Source organism: Chelonia mydas, chromosome 4, assembly GCF_015237465.2.
Source record: "Chelonia mydas isolate rCheMyd1 chromosome 4, rCheMyd1.pri.v2, whole genome shotgun sequence".
In the NCBI taxonomy this organism is placed as follows: domain Eukaryota; kingdom Metazoa; phylum Chordata; order Testudines; family Cheloniidae; genus Chelonia; species Chelonia mydas.
The window spans coordinates 64,117,779-64,142,785 of record NC_057852.1 but is presented as its reverse complement, the minus strand read 5'-3'; the positions used below and the strand labels follow the sequence as shown (position 1 = coordinate 64,142,785).

General features: G+C 38.0%; 1 protein-coding gene across 14 annotated transcripts in view; it reads right to left on the bottom strand.

Annotated features, from left to right (window-relative positions):
- RAPGEF2 (Rap guanine nucleotide exchange factor 2) overlaps positions 1 to 25,007 on the bottom strand; it is a 291,986-nt gene that overhangs the window by 120,723 nt on the left and 146,256 nt on the right. For 8 of the 14 annotated variants that reach the window (XM_037897472.2, XM_037897464.2, XM_037897467.2 and 5 more), the window contains exons 5-7: positions 14,782 to 14,857; positions 11,834 to 12,001; positions 8,964 to 8,981 (exon numbers count right to left, since the gene is read on the bottom strand). In XM_037897472.2, coding sequence (XP_037753400.1) covers positions 8,964 to 8,981; positions 11,834 to 12,001; positions 14,782 to 14,857 — 262 coding nt within the window. Of the gene's footprint in view, positions 1 to 2,346; positions 2,366 to 8,963; positions 8,982 to 11,833; positions 12,002 to 14,781; positions 14,858 to 25,007 lie in introns of those variants that run through there. The other 6 variants (XM_043545917.1, XM_037897465.2, XM_037897470.2 and 3 more) reach the window with 2 other exon arrangements.

Sequence of the window (25,007 nt, the reverse complement as noted above, 5' to 3'; positions counted from 1 at the left end):
AACAGAGTTAGATAATACTGATTTTCCTCTGAAGTATTTGACAGTTGCAAGAACTGCAAAGTGCCACTGTTCTCAACCACTGTTAAAACTTTGAAACTTGGGAAGAGAAGTATCATATGCTGAGCTTGAGCCAAGATCTACACGTAAAACTTAGGGCTGGGTCTTCACTATGGGGAGATCATTGCTGTTGCAATCAATGCAGCAGGGATTTGATTTAGCAGGTCTAGTGAAGAGCCGCTAAATCGACAGCAGAGCACTCTCCAGTCGACCCCAGTACTCCAGCTCTCCAAGAAGAGTAAGAGAAGTTGACCAGAGAGCATCTCCCATCAATGCAGTGAAGACACCGGGGGTAAGTTGACCTGAGCTATGTCGACTTACCCAGGTAGCGAACACAAGCCCTTAGACACACAAAGACAGACATAGCTATGTCAGTCAGGGGTGTGGAAATGGGTGGTTGACAAAATAATTCTTCCATTAACTTAGCCCTGGTCTATACTGGGGGGGGGGGGGGGGGGGAAATCGATCTCAGTTATGCAACTTCAGCTACGTGAATAACGTAGCTGAAGTCGACGTACTTATATCGACTTACCGTGGTGTCTTCACCGCGGTGAGTCGACTGCTGCCACTCCCCTGTTGACTCCACCTGAGCCTCTTGCGGTGCTGGAGTGCAGGAGTCAACGGGAGAGCACTTGGGGGTCGATTTATCGCGCCTAGACTAGACGCGATAAATAGATCCCTGCTGGATCGATCGCTGCCTGCCGATCCGGCGGCTAGTGAAGACATACCCTTAGCTACTGTTGCTTGGGGAGTTGGATTAACTACAGCAATGGAAAACCCCTATGTCATGGCACGACAGCAACATAGCTGCAGCAATGCCCTCCCGCAGTGTGGATATGCCCTAAGTCTTGGTAGTAGGTGAAGGAGGAATAGGTTCTCTAATACACTGTTCTGAAATGTGATGGCTTGTGCATTTTTAATTGTATATTTTGTTAGTGATGCTCAGTTTAATTGCTTAATTAAAACAAATATTTTATAAGAGCTTTGAACTTTACCGTTTTAAGTAAATTCTTTCTGTAAAATGGTAAGTTAAGAAGATTCAAAATAACTCAAAAGCCACCTTAGGATTGGCACCCTTGTTAAAAGTTTTTAAAGAGAGAGCAAGTATTAAAGGACCAGGACATTTATTACCTTTCTATTTATCTAAATGGTGTTGACATCCTAACAAAGTCTGCAAATTTTAAAGAGCTGTGCAAGCAATATAAAAAACCCCAAGTCTATCCACACGTAGACCACCTCCACATACCAATAGATATGTAAGGTAGTAATTGTTTGATACTGTATAACCTTAACCTGAAGGTAGACATTCTATACTAACTGTTTAAAAACAACAAAAGAAAACATCGCAATTAAAACATTTTAATATTTCTTGCACCTAAAGATAAAGAGCAGAAATTCTAGCTATTTTTTCTTTGGGAATGATCAGCTTAGGAAACCAGAGTTATGCATGAGAACTTGATTTTTCTGTTGAAAAAGTGAGCATACATTTTAGTTTTAAAGATAAAGCTAGCATTTAATGCTACATCAATATCCCTATGTCAGCTAGACAAAATTATACATTGCAATAGTAAAAAAAATCCACCTCATAAGACGATGATAAAAACTCATCCTTATTGTGGTAAATCTACATTTTCTTGAGAAAGTTTTTACATGTTCACAAACAGCATTGTCAATATTCACAAATTGAAAACAGAACCCAAACTGGCAGTATTATTACTGACACCAAAATTGCCTGAAACACCGTATGACATGATATACAGCACTCTACTTTGAATTTCCAAATGCAACCAAAAGATGCGTCCAATTATGACATCAGTACAAGCTCTCTTTCCAAGGGGAATGAAAGAACGGCAAATCCCAATGGATACACAAGTTCTGCAGCAGAGATGATGTAATATATAAAAATAGACATCCTCAGACAGAAGCTGAAACTTGGATAAACAGCACACTGCATACAATTCTGAACTGCTTTGCATTAATTTGCAATTGCATACCATTAACAGGAAGAAAGAACAATCTCTGTTCTAACAGACACATTTCTGATTTACATTACCTGTTTAATTCATCACCTGTATATTCTATGGAATAAAATGATAATTTTTTACATCCTGATTAAAAAACAGAAATACCTTAATATAGTAAAAAGACAGAAGTACATCCTGTTAACCAATTCTGAGGCTAACAGGCCATGATTTCCTGGAAACTGCAGCACACATGGAACGGTACTGTATGTGTGTGTGTGTGTGTGTGTGTGTGTGTGTGTGTGTGTATATATATATATATATTCACCTATTGTTCCTTGGCATCTCCACAGAGGACCATTGTATTGCAATTTCTAGACAAAGCAGGTTAAAGCTGCTGTACTAGCCTCAGAAATCCTTTGCTTTCTGGGCGAATGGCAGCGCAATCCAGAATTTCCTCGTTTTTGTGAGTTTATGTCTCACTCTTAAAGATACACACTCACTTATACAGTACATACATACACTTCAGAAACGAGTACTTTTAATATTATCTATACACATTTAGCATTTGATTATTTATGTTAGAGTAAGTTGAATATATTTTATCTTGACAATCTGCAAATTTGGGGTGACATCACCATGAAATGCCATTAAAAAAGCTGGGAAAAAACAGAAGAATGTTTTAAAATTAGATTTTTTTTAAAAAAAAAAAAAAAAATTACTCGGCATAAATATTCTTCCTGCTAGGTTCTACCGCATTATGGATCCACCCTCACTCCTTTGCCAATAGATTTAACCTTTAAATAAATTTAAATTTTTACATTTCAGATGTTATATAGACGTTTACACAAATATGTATTCATGTACAAAAGTGTGGGCATTACACCCCCTGAGAACTGTGTTAAAATTGTAAGCTAACACTTTAAATTCCCCAGTGATTTTCCTGGTCCTGCTTGCATGCTAGGAGGCTCTGCACAGCCATGGCAACTTATTTACTCATCTTCTGCAAATAAACTCAGTGAGAATGGAAGAACCACATATGAAATCAGCATTCTGGAATGAACACTCACACCTGGTGTAAGGATTTTTAGTAAAAGAATCTATATTAAAATAAATAAATAAAATGCATTAGAAATTTGTTAAGATTGTGAGGAATATGAAATTGAAGCTGCTGGGGTCTTGGAGACTGACAGTGATTTCTTCATACTAAACTCATTTCTTGTGATTTATATAAAGTGCATGTGGGCTGACAAATCACGTTCTTAGATTCACTTTGATACAAACTATAATGGCTGAAATTACATTAAAATCAAATTGGAAAGTCAGCTTTAAATATATGACTATATTGGCATCAATTTACTGTACAGAATAAGGAGCACTGAAATTAGCAGACAGAACATTTGAGTTTACAAGCAAGGTAATTGCATTAGTGAGGCATATTACAGTGCCATAAAGTCTGCATTGTTGAGGAATATGCTTTGCATTCTTGCCTATTAGAAGTGAATGCATTAATTTCTTTAAGTTTGCTTTCTTTGTAATTGGGCTTAGTGTTCCTTTATAATATCCCTTTTCTAATCCCTCTGTTCTTTTATTCTGATCCTTTATTCTTTTTGTGTGTGGTGATGGTGGCATTTCCCTGGGATCTGAACAGGACCTTTCCCTCATCCCATATAGTCCTAGCTAAAATGCAAGAAAAGGCCCTGGACTCCTCAAGACAGGAATCAGGGCTGATCTAACCAGGCATCACATCCCTTAACTCTTCCGAAACTCAATGTGTTAGAGGGTGCTCATGAATGTCACAGGAACTCCATCCATCCTAAGACTGGTAGCAATACATCTATAACCCCCATTCCCTATATCTATCTAATCCGTTGATATCCACACTTCTATTTTAGGTTTCAGAGTAACAGCCGTGTTAGTCTGTATTCGCAAAAAGAAAAGGAGTACTTGTGGCACCTTAGAGACTAACCAATTTATCTGAGCATGAGCTTTCAATTTTTTTCTATATAATTATATAACAAATCTTTTCCTCCTGTTTAAACTTTACATGTATGTGCTACTCCAAAAGCTCGAGAGCTAAGTAAACATTAGCAAATATCACAAGCATTTGGACTGTCCAATTTTTTTAAAAGCTTGAGATATTCACAGTGTAGTTGGATCAGCCAGTCATGTAACTCTTATTCTTTTAATATTAAAATGTCTTGCCTAATATCCTATAGGAAGCCTATGACAGAGTCTGGAATAGAACACAGCTCTCCTGGGTCCTATTCCAGTTTATTAAATATAAGAGAACATCCTTGGTCCTGAGCATCATTCACAGTCTATCCTGTGTGCTGAATGAAGCTGGAATCCTACAGAACAAATAGTATATGATCACGTAATTAAAGGCTATCATAATGTATACACATAAGGCAGATAAATTAAGGTTGCCCGGGCAACCTTAAACCTGGTGTTCCTAATCACTGGATGCTTGAATTTGCAACCCTTAACATTTTTAAATGTAGTTTTCTGTATTTGATTTTCTAGGCTTTAGAAAAAGAAAAAACCCCAAATTCCATCATATAGACTCCTACGGACACCACAGGGGTCATTAACAAGTGCTTGAACCCAGGACCTTTAGAGCCAAAGCAAACCTCTAGGCTGTTATCTTCTATGTGGAACAACAAACAGAGCTAGATACAACATACATTTTGACAGTGATTTACACCAGTAGTTCTTAACCAGGGGTACACCGAGGTTTTCCAGGGTACATCCACTCATCTAGATATTTGCCTAGTTTTACAAGAGGCTACAACAAAAGCACTAGCAAAGTCGGAATAAACTAAACTTTCATACAGACAAATGACTTGTTTATATGACTATATATAGTATACACTAAAATGTAAGTACAATATTTATATTCCAGTAGATTTATTTTATAATTATATGGTAAAAATAACAAAGAAAGCAATTTTTCAGTATTAGTGTGCTGTGACACTTTTGTATTTTTATGTCTGATTTTGTAAGCAAGTAGTTTTTAAGTGAGATGAAACTTGGGGCTACGCAAGACAAAGACTCCTGAAAGGGGTACAGTAGTTTGAAAAGGTTGAGCGCCAACGGTTTACAAAACCATTTGCTAAACTAACAGTTGAATGTCAGGATTCCTGGGCTCTATTTCTGGCTTTGGAGGGGAGTGGTTCTGGTTATAGAGTACAGCTAAGTACACAGATTTGATTTATTTATTCTGAAAGTGTTGCTGAGGATGAGACTTGGATCTGCCATGTTAGAAACTCTGTTCTGTTTCCAGCTCTGCTCAAAGTGACCTTGTGTGAACTCTCATTTGAAAAACTGAGGGAGAGAATGATATTTGTCTGCTGCCTAAGAGGTAGGAGGGCTGGCTCACTAATGAGGACTGTGAAGTTTATAGAAATATTAAATACCTTTAAGTGAAAGAGCAAAGACGAGAATTTATGACTCCCTGCCCACCACTCCTTCTCATAGGCCAATGGATTGGCAACTGCAGCCATCGCTTCTGGAGCTCAAGCTGGGTGGGTTGAGGAGCATGCTCAGTGCACTAGGAATTCTTCCAAAGATTGTAAGCAGCTAGCTACTAAAAGCTTTATTGATCACGTTCAAATGGCAATTTTCAGTCTTATAACTTGTTCCAATCTGAACAGATTTTCATGGGGACAGCAAAAGATATCTGACTGACCCAAGCACTACCCCCCTGCTTATGTTTGTGCTCCAAATCATAGATGCACTATACCAGGGGTAGGCAACCTATGGCACACTTGCCAAAGCAGCACATGAGCTGATTTTCAGTGGCACTCACACTGCCTGGGTCCTGGCCACCAATCCGGGGGGCTCTGCATTTTCATTTAATTTTAAATGAAGCTTCTCAAACATTTTAAAAACCTTACTTACTTTACATACAACAATAGTTTAATTATATATTATAGATTTATACAAAGAGACCTTCTAAAAATGTTTAAATGTATTACTGGCACGCGAAACCTTAAATTAGAGTTAATAAATAAAGACTCGGCACACCACTTCTGAAAAGTTGCCGACCCCTGCACAAGACTGTCATGGTTACTGGCGCAGCTGCACTTCTGTCCCTTTCTGCTCGCTGAGTGCAACCCCTTCAGGTGTCAGGCCTCATGCCTTTACCTATTCCGGGATATAATTCTGCAATTCTCCCACTCTTAAATCAAACCCTAGGCTACAGCGCCCTGTCCACCAGCTATGTTTAACCTGCACCTGCCGTTTGGCACTTAACGTTCTTCATTTCAAGACATTGAAACCATACTTTACAGAACTATCTTCTAACACCAAAGTATTGTTTATTTTAGCAGTGGGAACAAAACATGTAGAAAAAAAAGATTTTAGAACAAAAGCAGTCTATCTGCGTATCTACCTTACCTAAAGGCTTACCATTCCATGGCGGTAACCTAGGAACACCCAACTTTTTCAGACACCACAGCAGGTACCTTTGTCAGCTCAATTCCCCCAAACAATCCCCCCTCTCAGAGAGTCCCTTTTTAAAGGCTGCTACAATTCTCTTTCCTCTTGCATATTCACACGTCCTTTCCTGTCCAGGCATTGTCTCCTAAGAATCCTCAAGTGTTTGTGAACAAGTGGCTTATCTTGAGACATTCTTTTTCCTGCCTGCTTGTGTTTTCTTACAGACCCCATTAATCTAAACCAACATATTCAGACATTAAGCAAACACCAACAGAGTTTTCATAAATTGTTACAAAGCAGCCCCAATTCTGGCACAGGGGAACTAGAACACCTAAAAAAATGATCAGACAGAAATTTAGTTTTGGTAAACCTATCTAATTTTCCCTAATCTTATTAATGGAAATGGCTGTTTTTGCGGAAGTTTTTTTAAAAAATCTCAAGCAAATACAAAGCATGAAAAATTTCAGCCCAAATGGTTAAAGTTTGGCAAAGTTATAAGCCACCAAAAATAAAGGCTTATAAAGGGAAAATGCTTTGTTGAGCATCCCTAACTTTAGGCAACCAGCTCTGACTAGAATGCATACAAAGACACCAAAATCCACATTTTAAGATCAACCTTAAGCATTCCACTGGTTAGTTAAGTATGCAAGAGTTAATATTAATCTATCTGAAGCTAGCCCTAGAATCCTTCTCCGACACTGTTCTTTTCCGATCCTCTTAAAAAAAAATGTCTAGAAAACTACATCAATTTTTAAGGGCCATACTCAAAATCAGAATCCTGATTTATTTCATATGATCATTCATATTCATGTTTAAGGCTATTAAACCAACATATTGATGAAGTATGCCCCCTTACATTCTAGTAAGAATTTGAACTACCATAGTTAACACTGGAATGAATTTCCCTACTATTACTGTGCATTTAGGGCTCAATTTTTACCCCGCCTAAGTCAGCGGGAGTTTTACCATTGATTTCAAAGAGATGAGGACTGGGCTCCTAGAAAGATAAAAATATATCTTGATTGTTACAAAAAGATGGTATTTCAGCACAACTGGCTATTTCACAACTCACAGCTTTGTAAGAAACAGCACTGAAGCCCTTTTGATAATTTCAAAAGAACAAGAAACCTTGAAACACACAAATGCATTGAGTGCCAGTACAATAGTTCATTAGTAGTGTTAGCTAAAAAACAGTAATCAAATTTTCTGCTATAAGATCAGCAGGATAAAACAAAATAAAAAGAATATTTTGCTCGAAGTGAGGATCTTAAAGAAACTTGTTCTTTTAATTTGTCAACCAAGCTCTAAGTACCAAAGGAATTTCTTTGTGTTTTACATTACTAACTCTGTAGCACAAAATATACCAAATAAATTCCTATAAAGCATCACATATAGTATATGCATAAGTGTTTTTTTTCATTTGCATCAATGTAATTAAAAATAAAATTTAAAATCATAAAGCATGACATCTAGGTCTTCAAAGTAGGTTGGTATTTAAGAGCTGATCTGAGACAGAAATCCTACAATCTTAATTTTTGTTCAAGTGAGACTGGCTCCAATCTAGAACTTTGCTTATTCACTCAGACATGACTTCCCCAACAGCGATTCTTCAACATGTTCTGGTAAGCTCATTCAGGCTTCTTTCTCATTTCTATCAAGAGCAACTGAAGAGTGTTGTAATAAAGTCTAATCTCACTGTCTCAGGCTGAATCAAACAGCAACAAAAAGGCAAAAGCTAAACCTAAACATTTTCAGCTAACGAAATTTTCACTGCCCACTTTTTCATTTCTCCAACTTATTTTCCTGACCTTACAAAGTGCAAGTGCAAAACAGCTACAAATGGACTTTATTTTTGGAACCAATACAAAAGTCTAAAAGTCTAAAAAGTTGGAGACAGATTCACAAGCAAAGCTATGAGCTCCCACTGCCAGCTCAAGATAGCAGGAGCAAGAGCAGCAGCGGGGTCTGCGCTGCTTTCCTGTAAGCCATGGGTGCGGTTTTCACCATCTCCTTCCCCTGGCTGGGAGAGGGGTTGCTGTTTTCACCACCCCCTCTCCCCGCCGGGAAGGAGATGCACTGTTTTCACCACCACCACACCCCTCCCACCCCACTGTAGCCGGGGGACAAGCTTGTGCCGGCGGGAAAGAAACTGCCTGAAAGGAAGCTGCCTAGCTACCTATGGAACCTGGCCCAGAGTGTGAACTCCTGGAGCCAGAGCTGCATTTTGTTCAGTTACGGAACATTTCAGTTACGGACAACCTCCATTCCCGAGGTGTCTGTAACTCTGAGGTTCCACTGTAATCACATTAAGGAGACTATCACCATATCCCACATTTATTTGAAGCACTCTCACTATAGGAGAAATATATAAAACATCAATATAGAAAACACAGATAGCACACAAATTTTGCCATAACGCTGCATTGGTATTATGAATCAATTAGTCACACTGCAAACTTACAAGTAAAATTGTTAGTGGACGATACATATAAATTACAATACCTGAGGTTTAGTGCATTCCTGTGAGCCAAAATGAAATGAATGCCATATAGGAGGAAAGGAAAAGATGAACATAATCAGACATGCTATAGTACATACCACCATGAGATAATGTTAAAATTATTTTAAGGCGAGTCCTGTTCCCTGATAAATTGGCTGTATGTGTAAATGTTCTGTAATCCATGCAACAATTAAACATAATGCATTTAGCTTTATTTACAATTTTTGCAAAGCATTGTCATGCATTTTCCATTTTAGAACTATCTTTATATAATTTCATCTACATTTTCACTATAGCCAACTTCCTTCAGAGATGCTATTTAGCATGTCATTTTTTGACTATTTTGAACACCGGCTTTCTAAGTACACAATCAATTGGGCCAATGTGAAATAAAATATTGATACTCTTTCAGCAAACATTTCAGTGATATGGTAAGTAAGGAGCTTGTATAAAATAAAATTCAAGAACCTAGTTTACTCTAAAGCTATGCAGTCTATTTTCTGGATGAAGTTATTTTATTTTATTTTTTTATTATTGATCTTAATGTATTTAACACGCAAATCAAAACATACCCACAATTAGATCATGCAACTGAAGACTAATCCAATATACTTGACCATTCATTTCATATGCGGTTTTTCAAACTTTTTTTTTTAAAATGTGTTAGTTTATTCATACCAACTTCTAAATTTTAGATAACTGAAGGCCTGATCCTGAGAGATGCTGACTTATGGGAATTGTGAATGGTCAGAACCCCTCAGGAGATGTACTAAAATAATGCACTTTGCATTCCTATCAGTTTTAGAGAATACATTTCAGTACCATTTTAAAGACACATTTAGATTTTCAAACAATTTTGATTTTAAAACAAACAAAAAACCTTTTGGGTGGCCAAAAGGCAGGACAGTGAGGAAGAGACAACCTACACAGATGTGAGTGACTGGAAAATGCATATTTTTAAATATAGAGAATATAAATAATATCAATGTGATAGGAATGTAAACAATGAAGATTACCAAGCACTATAAAAATAAAAAGTCTTCAATTTCCGTAATTCCAATTTGAACTTGCTGGGTTTAATATTTTCCCTAAAAAGGGATCTCAAGTAATTAAATAATAATTTAAATTATACGTTGATTTAAAAAAAAATATTTTAATTGTCAGTAATTATTTCAGCTTTTACTGACAAGTCTACCTGGTATTCTCATAATGTATTTCCCAATAGACTTGTACAACCATTACGAACTTAAACTGAATGATTAATGATGAGCTTTTGCTCTTCGTACTGGATTTAAATCTACACCAACCCATTAGGTATTCTTAAAAAGTAATTTATACAACAGGTGTGGCCCTCCTATAGCAAATGACATTGTCAAGTCTAGTTACCATTTTTCGAACAGTAGATTAGATGTATAAGTTACACCTAAATAAAATCCATCAACAATTCCTTCCTTCACTTGTAGCATGACTGACCCAAACATGCATGCCACATAAAAGTGGTTTGACACAAACCAGTATAATCTCTTATGTTAAAACTCCAAAGGGTTTCATGAATAAGCCAAAGAAAATGACTCAACTAAGAAACTCATAATAAATTTGGAGAAAATCAAAATTGAGCAGAACATTAACCCATTAAAAGGAGCCTGTTGTATAAACAAAATACATAAAAAGTGTTGATGTAAGATATATGTATTTAACTCAGGAGGAAAAACCTCCAACAGTGGATGTAATCAAACAGCTACACATTTACAGTCATGCAATGGATTACAACAGGAAATTGGCAACAAGTAAAGGAATATGGATGGTAGCGAGAAAATGAGGGGAAAAAAAACCCACTACTTCACATCAGAGACAACATTTTTAAAACAAAGCCCTGATTCTGCAAACACTTATGTGCTTGAGTAACTTTATACTCAATATGACCAATCACATTCATAAAGTTATCTATGTGTGTACTAGTACATTTTTGCAGGTTCAGGGCCAAAAAAACAGCTGAGTACAGGATTTGAAGGCCACTTACTTTTCAGAGTATTTTGTATGCTGTTGAAGTTAACAGCAAATCTAATTACTCTTATCCTAGCAGACCCTTGCTCAACAGAAAAATAAAATAATCTAACAGATTATTTTGTAGAACACGTTTAAAATATTAATACTTATGATGTTTCCTCTTTTATGAAGGAAACCTATAACTTTCAATCTGTAAAATTACACAAAAACTATTTTGAAGAAAACTCTGACTATGCTTTGTCTGATGATAAAGGACAGACTGCAGTATTTCACTCTGGGCAAAAATATCATGATTCAGACCAAAACTTCTGGTCTCGTATTAGTCAGCAATAAAAGTTAGTTTAATATTTCAAGATCTGGGTCTTGCATAGAGAAATGACAAGCCAAAATCATGGACTATTTCTACCACAATGCAATACAGGTTTTTTGAGAAAACAATTGCTACACATAAAAATGAATGCTTTACTCATTAGCCACAGGAACACTGTACACCAAATATTTCTATTACATTTTCAATTATTGACAGGAAATTGGAATCACATGTATTAGGTAACTGATTTGTTTCAAAGTTGCCAAAAATAACTGGAATAGCAAGGAAAGATACGTGCTGTCCTCTTGCCAGCATTGTTTAACAATAAATGTGCAACAAATTAAGTATTCTCAACTCTCAATCTGAGTTATGAAGCAAATTACATGGGCACACGTGTGCACACACTTTGGGCCAAATTCACTGATACCCTAAGGAGAAACTCCCACACCGAATTCCACCTGCTTAGGCAAGCAGTGAATTTGACCTTTCAGGTGATTATTTTTGTAAAAATATTTTTCCCTTGTCTTGTATTTAAAACAAATGTAGGTAACTTACCGTATGATAACCTCTAGGTAAAGGTGGCTTCCCCACAGGATAAGGATCCACGGTATCAATAATGGTTTGTCTTTCTCCTTTTTGATTGATTTTCCTAAATCTCCTTCTGGATTGTCTATGGGAAGCTTGACGCTGGAAATATTCTTCATTTTCATCCATATAGTCCACCTATAATAAAATAAACAAAATGAAGGGTCATTTCCCTACAAATGAAAGTTACCGCATATTCTGCAATAAAACAGAAGCCTATCTTTTCTTCTGCTCTTAGCCACGTGGAAGCTTTTATTTTAGACAATCCTTAACTATAAGTGCCACTGCTACTGAACAAGCCCACTTCAGTTTAAGATTTAGTTTATGAAAGGGCACTTTGAACTCCATTTCAGAAAATGTGGTTGGTTATGAATTTCCTGCATTTTTAATAGTGAAAAGCATGAACTCAGTGCCAAGAAATCAAATGTCCGCAGGGATGAGAAAGAACAAGTACCACTATGAAAAGAGTTATTGAGCAGACACTTTCACATATTTTATAAGTGCCTTACTCTATTTAAAAAAAAAGTTAACATCCTTTTCCTCAATTTTTATTCTTACACATAGTGATGTTTTTGTCTATGCAATACACTGGCAAATGAAGCTCTCCCATGGGAAGGAACTTATAGCTTTCCTACAGATTTCAACGGGTCACTCTTGGGACCTTCCAATCCCATCCTGCCTCTCTTCAATGGGCAACACTGTTTTAATTACATATTTTAAATATTTTGAGACTTTTAAAGAGGAATTTTCACAACAGAGAAATTTGAAAAAGATTAAATTTACATAAAAAGCAATTTACTTTGTAATAATAGCAAAGGAAAAAACCCCAGACATTTCTAGTAGATGAGTGTCTGAATAAGGAATTTCCCGCTCAGCAATACCAGTATCCTCTCTCTGTTCTGGAGGCTGCAGCAAAGTCACAGGCATGTTACTACACAATAATGTATTGCTATGAAAATGTTTTTACAATTCAGAATTCTGGCTTTCATGCAAGATAAGAAAGTTGTAGTAATTTGCCTTTCTGTATCTCTCTCCCCTGCGCCTATCTTACTACTAAAACGCCATCATTTCATGCTAGAATTACGCCACATCTACAAGGAAGCAGAAAGTGGCGAAAACTGTCCAGTATTGTCCTTAGGTGCAGATTAAATCCATTCACATTCCTCAGTCTGTATCCCAAGGCCAAAAAGATTGTTCCCCAAAAGAAACAGGACGTAAGTAGTGATAGGTGGGTTAAGAAAAGATGATGATGACAAACTACCACCATGCAGGTGATTTTTTCCTTCTCATGTTTCTTTTCACCATCTATACAAATGAAACACCATTACATTCTGTTTTAATAAGAACTAGTCCTACCCGAACCAGTTGTATGAAGTATGACTAAACATGACTATTAAGGGTATGTCTACACCACAATTAGACACCTGTGGGTGGCCCATGCCAGTGACTCAGGCTCATGGGGCTCGGGCTAAGGGGCTGTTAATTGCAGTGTGGACGTTAAGGTTTGGGCTGCAGCCCAAGCTCTGGGACCCTCCCACCTCACAGGATCCTAGAGCTCAGACTCCAGCCCAAGCCCAAAAGGTCTGCACCGTAATTAAACAGCTTTGCCCAAGCCCGACTCAGCTGGCACGGGCCAGCCACAGGTGTACTGCAGTGTAGACATACCCACAGACACTTATGGTATGCAACAAATGTGTGGTGATGACTTGGTAGCTGCTCCACATGCTGTCCTCTGAATCTTGAGTTCTTTCCACTCAAAGTGCAGTCAGTCCTCTGAAAGGTTGGGCCAAAGTATACTTCAAAGGTTTAACTCAGAGGTTCCAAAGCTCTTCGTATTCATGACCTACTTTGGATGGATTGCCAGCTAAGTGCCCTCATTCAGCACCCACCACAGGCCCCGCTCATCATGCCCTGGTCCAGCTGTAACCTTTTTTTTTTCTGGTCTCTTTTCCCTATCACCCTGCTAGGCCCCTTATTTTCTCTGTCCTCACCCTCCTCCCCCCACCCGCATTTTGTGTCCCTCACTTTCCTCCCACCCACCGAAGAGCTGTGTACCAAGGACATCCATTGGTACCACCCAAAGCTAAAGATGGGTATCATAGCAGCAGGAATTGGGGATAGCAAGCTGCACCCAGAGCCTGCATCATACACAAGGTACAATGGGAACAGGGAGCCAAAGTGGGTGGATTCACACCTTGAAAAGAGCTGACTGCCACTTTCCCCACAGCAGAATTATGGGATTTGAATTGGAGGGCGGGGCGAGGAATGGGCATTTCTCATTTCTACTTCTCTCTATGCTGTGAAGTCATTAAAACAGAATGCATCAGAGTTTTATTAGCAGGACGGGGACAGAGGAGGAGACAGATGACAAGGTAAACTGCTATTACACAACCAATGTTGTATTCATTTAGAGTGAAAGTGGCAAAGAATTTTTTAACTGCATTCTCAAGCCTTACATGTCTCGAATAAAACAGAATTTAATCAACTGTTAATAACTCTTAAAATAAACTCAGTTAATCAATTTTAAGCAAAGATGCTTAATTACATATCATAAATACTCGTAGATAATCATAGTTGCCATCTCTATTTTAAATATGATTGTCTTAACCTTACAGGCATTTTTGAACTTACAGTTTTTTAAACTTGCAGTTTAGCTTTATTGAAAGGTTTATTTCATTCATTTAATTAAATGGCATTTCCAACTTTTGTGCTATGTATAATGATTGCAAACTAGGGCATTAAATTAAAAAAAAAAAATCACACAATAAATTTAGTCCTATCTTAAACTGAGTATAGCGTAGACAATTCAAAGTAATTTCAAACCCTTACTGAATTTTGTCTATGCTTAATGACAACTTGAAAGTGTAATTTAATTTGAAAAAAATACTGTTTGAAAGAAATTGGCACCACAGTCTTACCACAATCATTTCAGATGGCTCTAAAACAATGCATTCACAGCCACGCCTGAAGCTTCCTGCAGAACGCTTGCCAAAACTGAGGAAGAAAAACACCTAATCAGAACAATATCAAAACTGTAATACAAATCAAGAAAGTATTTAAAAACTCTCCCCAGACACTTAAAAAGACATAAAAAATACACACATGTCGAGAGCAAAATTGTCGTGCAGATTTCCCCCCTTTGATTAACTGATAAAAAGAATGCCAATGCCAATACACTTTTGATTTGTAGAATTTAGGAAGAATTGTTTATACAGCACCTAATACAATGAGGGCTCCTAGGTGCTATGATAGCTATAGCAGTAGCAATAATTGTAGATGTTAAACAGTTACACTGACATATATGCAAATAACCAAGTCACAATGCACAAAAATTACACTGATATCAGAGGCTTTCTAACACCTATATCTCCTTCATAGTTAAATATAATGTGCTACATTAAAGATTCTTCTTATAGCTGAATGGATGGGGTTAGAAAGCTTGAAAAAAAAATTGTACTTCTCTCATCAAAACAGTTTTATCCAACAAACCTCAAAATTTTCAATAAACATTCTCCTTGTCAGAAGAGGATCATAAATTTGAGTGGGAAAATGGGGATTAAAGACATTTTGGGAAAAAGGTGTCAAAAATCAAGCTTACTGTCCCGACCTTAAAAACAGAGTGACTAATGTAAGTCAAGCCTTTGAGACTGCACCTATTTATCTATTACACAATGATGCTGCTATGCATCATTTACTGTTTTATTTTTTTTTTTAAAAATGTATGCCAAGTAATGCTTTCTTAATTTTTCTCAATTTCATAATGAGGCCAACTAGGAACTTAATGTCATTCTTAATGGTATTTCTAGTGAATCTACTACTACCCTCCTGCCCTGCAGCGTGATTAGTAAAGAATGAAAAAATTCACTTGCTGCCCAAATGGTGATTCCTGCACAAGAGCATTTCAATAGCTTGCAAAGAAGGCAGTCAAATATTGAAAAGCAATGCCAGCTGTGCTCCTTCACCATAACCATGTACATATTTAATAGTACATGACGCTTTTACAATAGACAATGATTTTACAAAATACTGAGCCTTTTTAAAGATTCAATAATAAAAAACCCTAAAATCTGCTCAATAAGATGCACACATTTCCAGAGGCAAAGACGAGCATTCTTCTATTACCTAATACTAAAAGAATGTGTCCTGCCTTACTCATCAACACATTCTTGAATTTTATTCAAATTGCAGCTACCTTTAAAGGTAGAAGGGAAAATTAAACCATTACTTCATTAATGTTTTGAAAAATGGCTTTAGAATCTAAACTACTTGATTTTTTGTCATCACCCACACCAATAACCAAAATAGCTACATAAAAAAATCTCAGGAAAAAAAATCACCTAATCAATTTATTGTAAACAAGACAGACATTGTGGTGGCAAGAATGTAACTTTGTATCCTAACTGGAAAAATAAATCAAGATAAGATCTCTGTGTTTCCCTATCATACCCCCAAAAGACTGATTTCTAACAGTACAGTTTTTACTCTAGGTTATAAATCTGTTCCTGTCACTAGGTTTTTAAATATAACCTCGAAGTAACATTTTTGAATACCCCAGAAAGTGAAACAAATACTTGCCTTTCCACTCCACTCTCGCCCCTCTTCTTCTGGAGATTTTTTGCTGTCTCTTATGGACAGGAGCTTTTAGTTCTCAACCACTAAATTTGGCCTGACATCACCCTCTTACCTAATTTTTAAGTTTTAGGAAACCAAATACAGGAAGACAACACATTCCAAAACTCACTCCTGCTTGCTTACTTACTACATGTCTGAATTACCTGAAAGGGCTTTAACAAACAGCACAAGGGAGAAAACAGTCAATACATTAAGGCAGAAAGCATGCACTGAATCAACACTCGTGAAAAAAAAGTCCAGTTTCTAACAATAAGATCGGATGTTAGGAACTGACCACCAGTATATTTGCCAAAGTTTCGCTGTTGCACTTAGGAATTATCAGTAATATGTATACAGTTAAAACATACTGAATTACTCACGTTCAACAGGGGATATACCGCAGGCATGTAAATATAAGCGAATTAGGGCTGTCCATTAATCGCAGTTAACTCACGTGATTAACTCAAAAAAAATTAATGGTGATTAAAAAAAATTAATCGCACTGTTAAACAATTGAATACCAATTGAAATTTATTAAATATTTTGGATGTTTTTCTACATTTTCAAATATATTGATTTCTATTACAACACAGAATACAAAGAGTACAGAGCTCACTTTATATTATTTTTGTTACAAATATTTTACTGTAAAAATGATAAATAAAAAATATTTTTCAATTCACCTCATATAAGTACTATAGTGCAATCTCTATCATGAAAGTGTAACTAACAAATGTAGATTTTGTTTGTTTGTTTCATAGCTGCACTTAAAACCAAAACAATGTAAAACTTAAGAGGCTACAAGTCCACTCAGTCCTACTTCTTGTTCAGCCAATTGCTAAGACAAACAAGTTTGTTTACATTTATGGGAGATAATGCTGCCTGCTTCTTATTTACAAGATCACCTGAAAGTGAGAACAGGCATTCGCATGGCACTTTTGTAGCCGGCATCGCAAGGTATTTACATGCCATATATGCTAAACATTCGTATGCCCCTTCATGCTTCAGCCACCATTCCGGAGGACATGCTTCCATGCTGATGATGCTTGTTAAAAAAAAATGCGTTAATTAGATTTGTGACTGAACTCCTTGGGGAAGAACTGTATGTCTCCTGTTCTGTTTTACCCACATCTGCCATATATTTTATGTTATAGCAGTCTCGGATGATGACCCAGTATTTAAAAATACTTTCACTGCAGATTTGACAAAATGAAAAGAAGATACCAATTTGAGATTTCTAAAAATAGCTGCAGCACTCGACCCAAGGTTTAAGAATCTGAAGTGTCTTCCAAAATCTGAGAGGGACGAGGTGTGGAGCATGCTTTCAGAAGTCTTAAAAGAGCAACACTGCAATGCTGAACCTACAGAACCCAACCCATCAAAAAAGAAAATCAACCTTCTGCTGGTGGCATCTGTCTCAGATGATGAAAATGAACCTGCCTCGGTCTGCTCTGCTTTTGATTGTTATCGAGCAGAACCCATAATCAGCATGGATCCATGTCCTATGGAATGGTGGCTGAAGAGGAACGGACATATGAATCATTAGCACATCTGGCATATAAATATATTGCGACTCAGGCTACAACAGTGCCATGAGAACACCTGTTCTCACTTTCAGGTGACACTGTAAACAAGAAATGGGCAGTATTTTCTCCTACAAATTGTAACCAAACTTATTTGTCTGAGCAATTGGCTGAAGTAGGACTGAGTGGACTTGTAGGCTCTAAAGTTTTACACTGTTTTATTTTTGAATGCAGTTATTTTTTGTACATAATTCTACATTTGTAAATTGAACTTTCATGATAAAGAGAGAGCACTACATTACTTGTAGTGAATTGAAAAATACTATTTCTTTTGTTTTTTACAGTGCAAATATTCATAATAAAAATATAAATATAAAGGGAGCACTGTACACTTTGTATTCTGTGTTGTAACTGAAATCAATATATTTGAAAATGTAGATAACTTCCAAAAATATTTAAATAATTGGTATTCTACTATTGTTTAACAGCACGATTAATATTTTTAGTCGCTTGACAGCCCTACATAGAATCATAGAAGATTAGGGCTGGAAAAGTTCTCAGGAAGGCATCTAGTCCAACCCCCTGCTCAAAGCAGGACCAACACCAACTAAATCATTCCAGCCAGGGCTTTGACAAGCTGGGCCTTAAAAACCTTTAAGGATGGAGATTCCACTACCTCCCTAGGTAATGCATTCCAGCGCTTCACCACCCTCCGAGTGAAAGAGTTTTTCCTAATATCCAACCTCGACCTCCACCACTGCAACTTGAGACCATTGCTCCTTGTTCTGTCATCTGCCACCACTGAGAACAGCCAAGCTCCATCCTCTTTGGAACCCACCTTCAGGTAGTTGAAGGCTGCTATCAAATCCCCCCTCACTCTTCTCTTCTGCAGACTAACTAAGCCCAGTTCCTCAGCCTCTCCTCATAAGTCATGCGCTCCAGCCCCCTAATCATTTTTGTTGCCCTCTCTCCAATTTGCCCACATTCTTTCTGTAGTGGGGGGCCCAAGACTGGATGAAATACTCCAGATGTGGCCTCACCAATGCCAAACAGAGGTGAGTAATCACTTCCCTCAATCTGCTGGCAATGCAGACCAATATGCCGTTAGCCTTCTTGGCAACAAGGGCACACTGTTGACTCATATCCAGCTTCTCATCCACTGTAATCCCCATGTCCTTTTCTGCAGAACTGCCACTTAGGAAGTTGGTCCCCAGCTTGTAGCAGTACATGGAATTCTTCCATCCTAAATGCAGGACTCTGCACTTGTTCCTGTTGAACCTCATCAGATTTCTTTTGGCCCAATCCTCCAATTTGTTTAGGTCACTCTGGACCCTAACCCCATCCTCCAGCATATATACCTCTCCCCTCATCTTAGTGTAATCTGCGAACTTGCTGAGGGTGCAATCCATCCCATCATTCAGATCATTAATGAAAACATTGAAGAAAACTGGCCCCAGGACCGACCCCCAATTAGACATCAAGCCGTTGAGCCTGATGATCTAGCTAGCTTTTTATCCATCTTACAGTCCACTCATCCAATCCATACTTTTTTAATTTGCTGGCAAGAATACTGTGGGAGACCGTATCAAAAGCTTTGCTAAACTCAAGGTACATCACATGCACTGCTTTCCCCATACCCACAGAGCCAGTTACCTCATCATAGAAGGCAATTAGATTAGTCAGGCATGACTTGCCCTTGGTGAATCCATGTTGACAGTTCCTGATCACCTTCCTCTCCTCCAAGTGCTTCAAAATGGATTCCTTGAGGACCTGCTCCATGATTTTTCCAGGGACTGAGGTGAGGCTGACCAGTCTGTAGTTCTCCAGATTCTCCTTCTTCCCTTTTTTAAAGATGGGTACTATATTTGCCTTTTTCCAATCGTCTGGGACCTCCCACAATCACCACAAGTTTTCAAAGACGATGGCCAATAGCTCTTCAATCACATCAGCCAACTCCCTCAGCACCCTCAGATGTATTGCATCCGGCCCCATGGACTTGTGCATGTCCAGCTTTTCTAAATAGTCCTTAACTATTCTTTCACTGCTGAGGACTGCTCACCTCCTCCCCATACTGTGCTGCCCTGTGCAGCAGTCTTGGGGCTGACCTTGTCTGTGAAGACCAAGGCAAAAAAAAAGCATTGAGCTTTTTCCACGTCATCTGTCACTACATTGTCTCCTCCATTCAGTAAGGGTCCCACACTTTCCCTGACCACCTTCTTGCTGGTAACATACCTGTAGAAACCCTTCTTGTTACCCTTGACATCCCTCACTAGCTGCAACTCCAGTTGTGCTTTGGCCTTCCTGATTACACCCCTGAATGCTCAAGCAATATATTTATACTCCTCTCTAGTCATCTGTCCAAATTTCCACTTCTTGTAAGCTTCCTTTTTGTGATTAAGCTCACCGAAGATTTCTCTGTTGATAGCAAATATGGCAGGCAACCAGCTTGGCTTCTTTCTGCACATCGGGATGGTTTGTTCGTGCGCCCACAATAAGGCTTCTTTAAAATACAGCCAGCTCTCCTTGACTCCTTTCCCCCTCATATTAGCTTCCAAAGAGATCCTGCCCATCAGTTCCCAGAGGGAGTCAAAGTCTGCTTTTCTGAAGTACAGGGTCCATATTCTGCTGCTCTCCTTTCTTCCTTTTGTCAGGATCCTGAACTTGACCATCTCATGGTCACTGCTGCCCAGGTTGCCACCCACTTCTACTTCCCCTACCAATTCTTCCCTGTTTGTGAGCAGCAGGTCAAGAGGTGCATGGCCCCTAGTTGGTTCCTCCAGCACTTGTACCAGGAAGTTGTCCCCAACACCCTCCAAAAACTTCCTCGATTGTCTGTGCACTGCTTTATTGTTCTCCCAGCAGATGTCAGGGTGACTGAAGTTCCCCATGAGAACCAGGACCCATGATCTGGAAACTTCTGTTAGATGTCTGAAGAAAGCCTCGTCTACCTCATCCTCCTGGTCTGGTGGTCTATAGCAAACGCCCACCACGACATCACCCTTGTTGCTCTTGCCTCTAAACTTAACCCAAAGACTCTCAACAGGCTTTTCTCCAGTTTCATACTGGACCTCTGAGCAATCATAATCTTTCATCCAAAGACCTCAAAGTACTTCTTAAGCCCGAAACATGCTTCACATCGTCTCCATGAAGTACTGTATGCAAGAGATGAGGAAATGATGGCAAAAAGAAGATTAAGTGTCTTGACTATAACCACTGATTTGCTGTGACATTGACAAGAACAGAACTCAAATCTCCTGACTCCCATCCCCTGATCCGGCAGTCTCCAATAAGGAGTAACACACAGAGGAGGGAATGGTGGAAGGCAGATATATTGCACCTTGGAAAATTAATCACAATCAAAGAAATTGGAAAAGACTTAAACAAGCTTGTCTTAATTGAACATTAGTGAATAGGATTTTAAAAATTCAGCCTAAAAGATACAGTTATTCATATACATTATCAAGCAATACAGGCAACTCTCAAAATTGGTGCTCCATTGAGCTGATTATAATACCTAACGAAGCCTTATGTAAAATGTTAGGAAAAAACCCTCTACAAGAGACCCTAATCACCAGGAAGGTCTAATTTCAACAGAATACAGGTATCCAGCAGGTTAAACCCTTTACCAGAGGGTCTATCACTAGATACCTGTCTTCTGCAGTCCTTTGGTTTGCTGGTTAGGTGGAGAAAATTAAGGGGAAAATTAGATATTAGCCCTTACAGACTAGAGATGCAACATTAATTTATTCCCTCCCTCCTCCAAACATGGAATGATAAGGCTGCTAGTAGATGGAGTTTCATCCTCTGCTGTTGCTAGGGAGCCAGAGACCCGAACAGCATTCTTTTGTTTCAAACTGAAACACACAGTTCTTTCAATTCCTGCTGTAGAGACTTTTGCATACTACTACTTTGCATTTGGTTATACTGTATCATTCATGCACATGTGACAACACATAACACGGACTGAAGTGATTAAAAGCTAAAAAGCATCTCTTCCTACCCACGACGTATAAAAACTTTTCGTTCCTAAAATAACTCATTTTCAAGTATGCTCAATATAGAACAGACTCATGGCCTAAGGAAAGGTAAGTCTAAGACAGTATTAAGCCACCTTTACGTTCTCCCAACCCTGAGCTACCCCAGAGACTGAAGAAATCCTCATAGTAATTGCTGTGGGGGCCTAAATTACAGCAACCATAGTGCAGACCCACCTATAATATCTAGTGCACTGCATGCTACATGTCGCTGATGAACACAGTGATACTGCCAACAGAGAGGCTTGTAAATGCTTTGGGGAGGAGGGGAAGCCTTACAGCTGTCTTCCTCTAGGTCAGTGGTCCCCAAACTGTACGGCATGCCTCCCTAGGGGGCGTTGTGGGGCCCAGACCAGCCCCCGGGGGGGTGAGGAGGGAGCACCACTCAGCTCCACTCTGCCTCAGCCCCACTCCCACCCATGGGCCCTGTTCCTGGCTGTGGCTCCCAACCATGGCTCCCAGGAGGAGGGGGTCAGATTCCATTAAGGGTAAGGGGGGAGCATGACAGAAAAAGTTTGGGGACCACTGCTCTATGCTGGGGGAATTCCTCCTGACAGCCTCTTTATACGGCTCAAGCTCTTTTACCCAGCATGAAGAGGCTACAGTGGGTGTGAGAATTTCACCCCAGTTATTTAAATATTTGTTACAGTTTTAGAAACCAAAAAGGCCCATATCAGCAAAACCCTGTATTAGCTACAGGCACCTACTTTACAATCAAATACCAGTTAAATACTGTGATGTGTAAAGTGGATAAAAAACAAATTAAAATGACTCAATATTAATTGCTCTCTGAACAAGTTTTGGCCATGCTATTTCTAAAGTTATATGTTTAAAATGAAAGCAAACTTTCTGTACGCATAAACTTTTTCTAAATAAGTCTTTAGGAAATATTATGGAACTTCAGTCAAACCTCCATGATAAATTTCTTATTATAACAATAAATATTAATGCAAGTACATGAAATATTAGCTATTAAAATCTTCCAACCAAACACTGGAAATGGAGGACAAAATTATAGTTTTCAACAAAATTTTATATTTCTGTCTCCTCAAGACTATGTGATCCCACAAAAAGAATTTCACACATCTTTTCTAGTTAACCAGAAGACCTGTAATTATCAGACACAACTAACTAAATTTTTTAGAAAACTCCAGACAGTCAAAAACTTGTAGCAACGAAGGCGAGCTGTCCTGTCTGCCCATGCTATTTATAAGCTTCATGAATGTGGCAGGACAAAGCAGGTTTCTCCAAATGCAGTCTCTGTCCATTTAGTCAAATTCTGAGAGATGTTGGTACATACACTTTTTAGGGTTGTCAGGAAAGAAGATAGTGGCTGATCACAGAAGTCTCTCCTGTATTCAATACTGTTCCCTTACCAGGGGCCTCCACATTCTATTTTTCACATCAGACTAACTCCCCAAAGGAACATCATTTCTCAGCACTGGAATGTAAACGTATTCATCACAAGCAACACAAACTTGAAAAACGCTCCACTACCTAGAAATACTAAAAACATTCTACTAACATTATTCCAATAGATACACATTATAAAAAATAGGGTTAACTCCTTAAATTGTTCCAAAAAGCCCACTTTTACTTTACTGATAACTATAGAAAGATGAACATATCACCAAACACTTACAGGGTTTTTCCCCCTAAACATATCTGTTTTTAATTTTTTATCTTTCATTCCAATGGCAATGAATGGTTCATAAAAAGAACAAACAGCAACATAGCATCAACAGGTGCATAAACAGCATTCAAGAATATTTGTAAGTAGGGTTTAAAAAACATTGTGAACGCACCTTATTACACCTATTATTTAGAGTGAAAAGACACTAACTTTAAAAAGATGTAGTGAAGAAAAATATACGTCTTTTTAACTGATTTTATTTATAGTCATTCCATGTATACTTTTGTTGTAGATGTTTATTAAAAATTGTCCTAAAATATCAAACTAAAAATGTAATAAAAACAGATTTGTAATTATTCCAATTAAATATTAACCAAAATCCAGTAATTTGATGTACAAAAGCTTAACTACCATTCTCTGAAGCCCTAACACTGGATTTTCACAAGAAGTGTGTACTTGAAAATTAGAGCTGTGAAACTAAGTATTTTTAACACTTGCTGATCAAAACATGAAATTTACCATACATACTTCCAAGAGCTGTGTGTACCAAAATACAACACTGGGGATTAACATAACTAGATTCTCCCCCTCATTCCCCCCCAGTTACATTTTTTTATTATTATTCTGCATTTTGAAGTATTCTAAGAGTAAGTTAGTATCTTTCTTGCTTAGCTTTCTCAGGCCATTCACGTATTCATAATAAAAAATAAGCCAAAAAAAGATTAAAGTATATATTGAGCATTTCATGCTCACCACTTCATATCCAAAAGAGCTAGATAATTATCTACAAACCTTTTTTCCTGAATGTTATATGGCTCCTTACTGCTCCTTATTACACTGCTGTAGCAGACAGTAACTTCTGAGTCTCTCTCAGTAGAATATTAACAAGAAAATTTACAGATATCCCTTGTTTATGACTTTTAGAAATTAAAAGTGGTCTACCCTGTAGTGGTGGTCTTTAGCTTTCAAGAAGCAGCCATGCTGCTGCTATTGCTATCTACACAAACCCATTCTCTTCCCATTTTCCCTGTGGTTTTTTTTTTTCTTTCTAAACCTGAATGCACAGAGGAACAACATTCTTTTTGATGGTTAATTTCCTGCTTGGGTGACCCAGCCACCCCTTCTGCCTGTAGATATGTGCTGCATGTGTCATATAGGCAGTGCTTCCACATACCAGCTTCATGACCTCAACCACTCCCAGACAAATGCTTTTGATAAATTTCTATTAATTTATTATTCTTTGATAATGACGTAGTAAATATGGGGATTTGGAGTGTCTGATCTCTTCAGAATCCCAAGGTCAAATCCTGGCACATGATCAACAACAAATTTACTTATGCCAT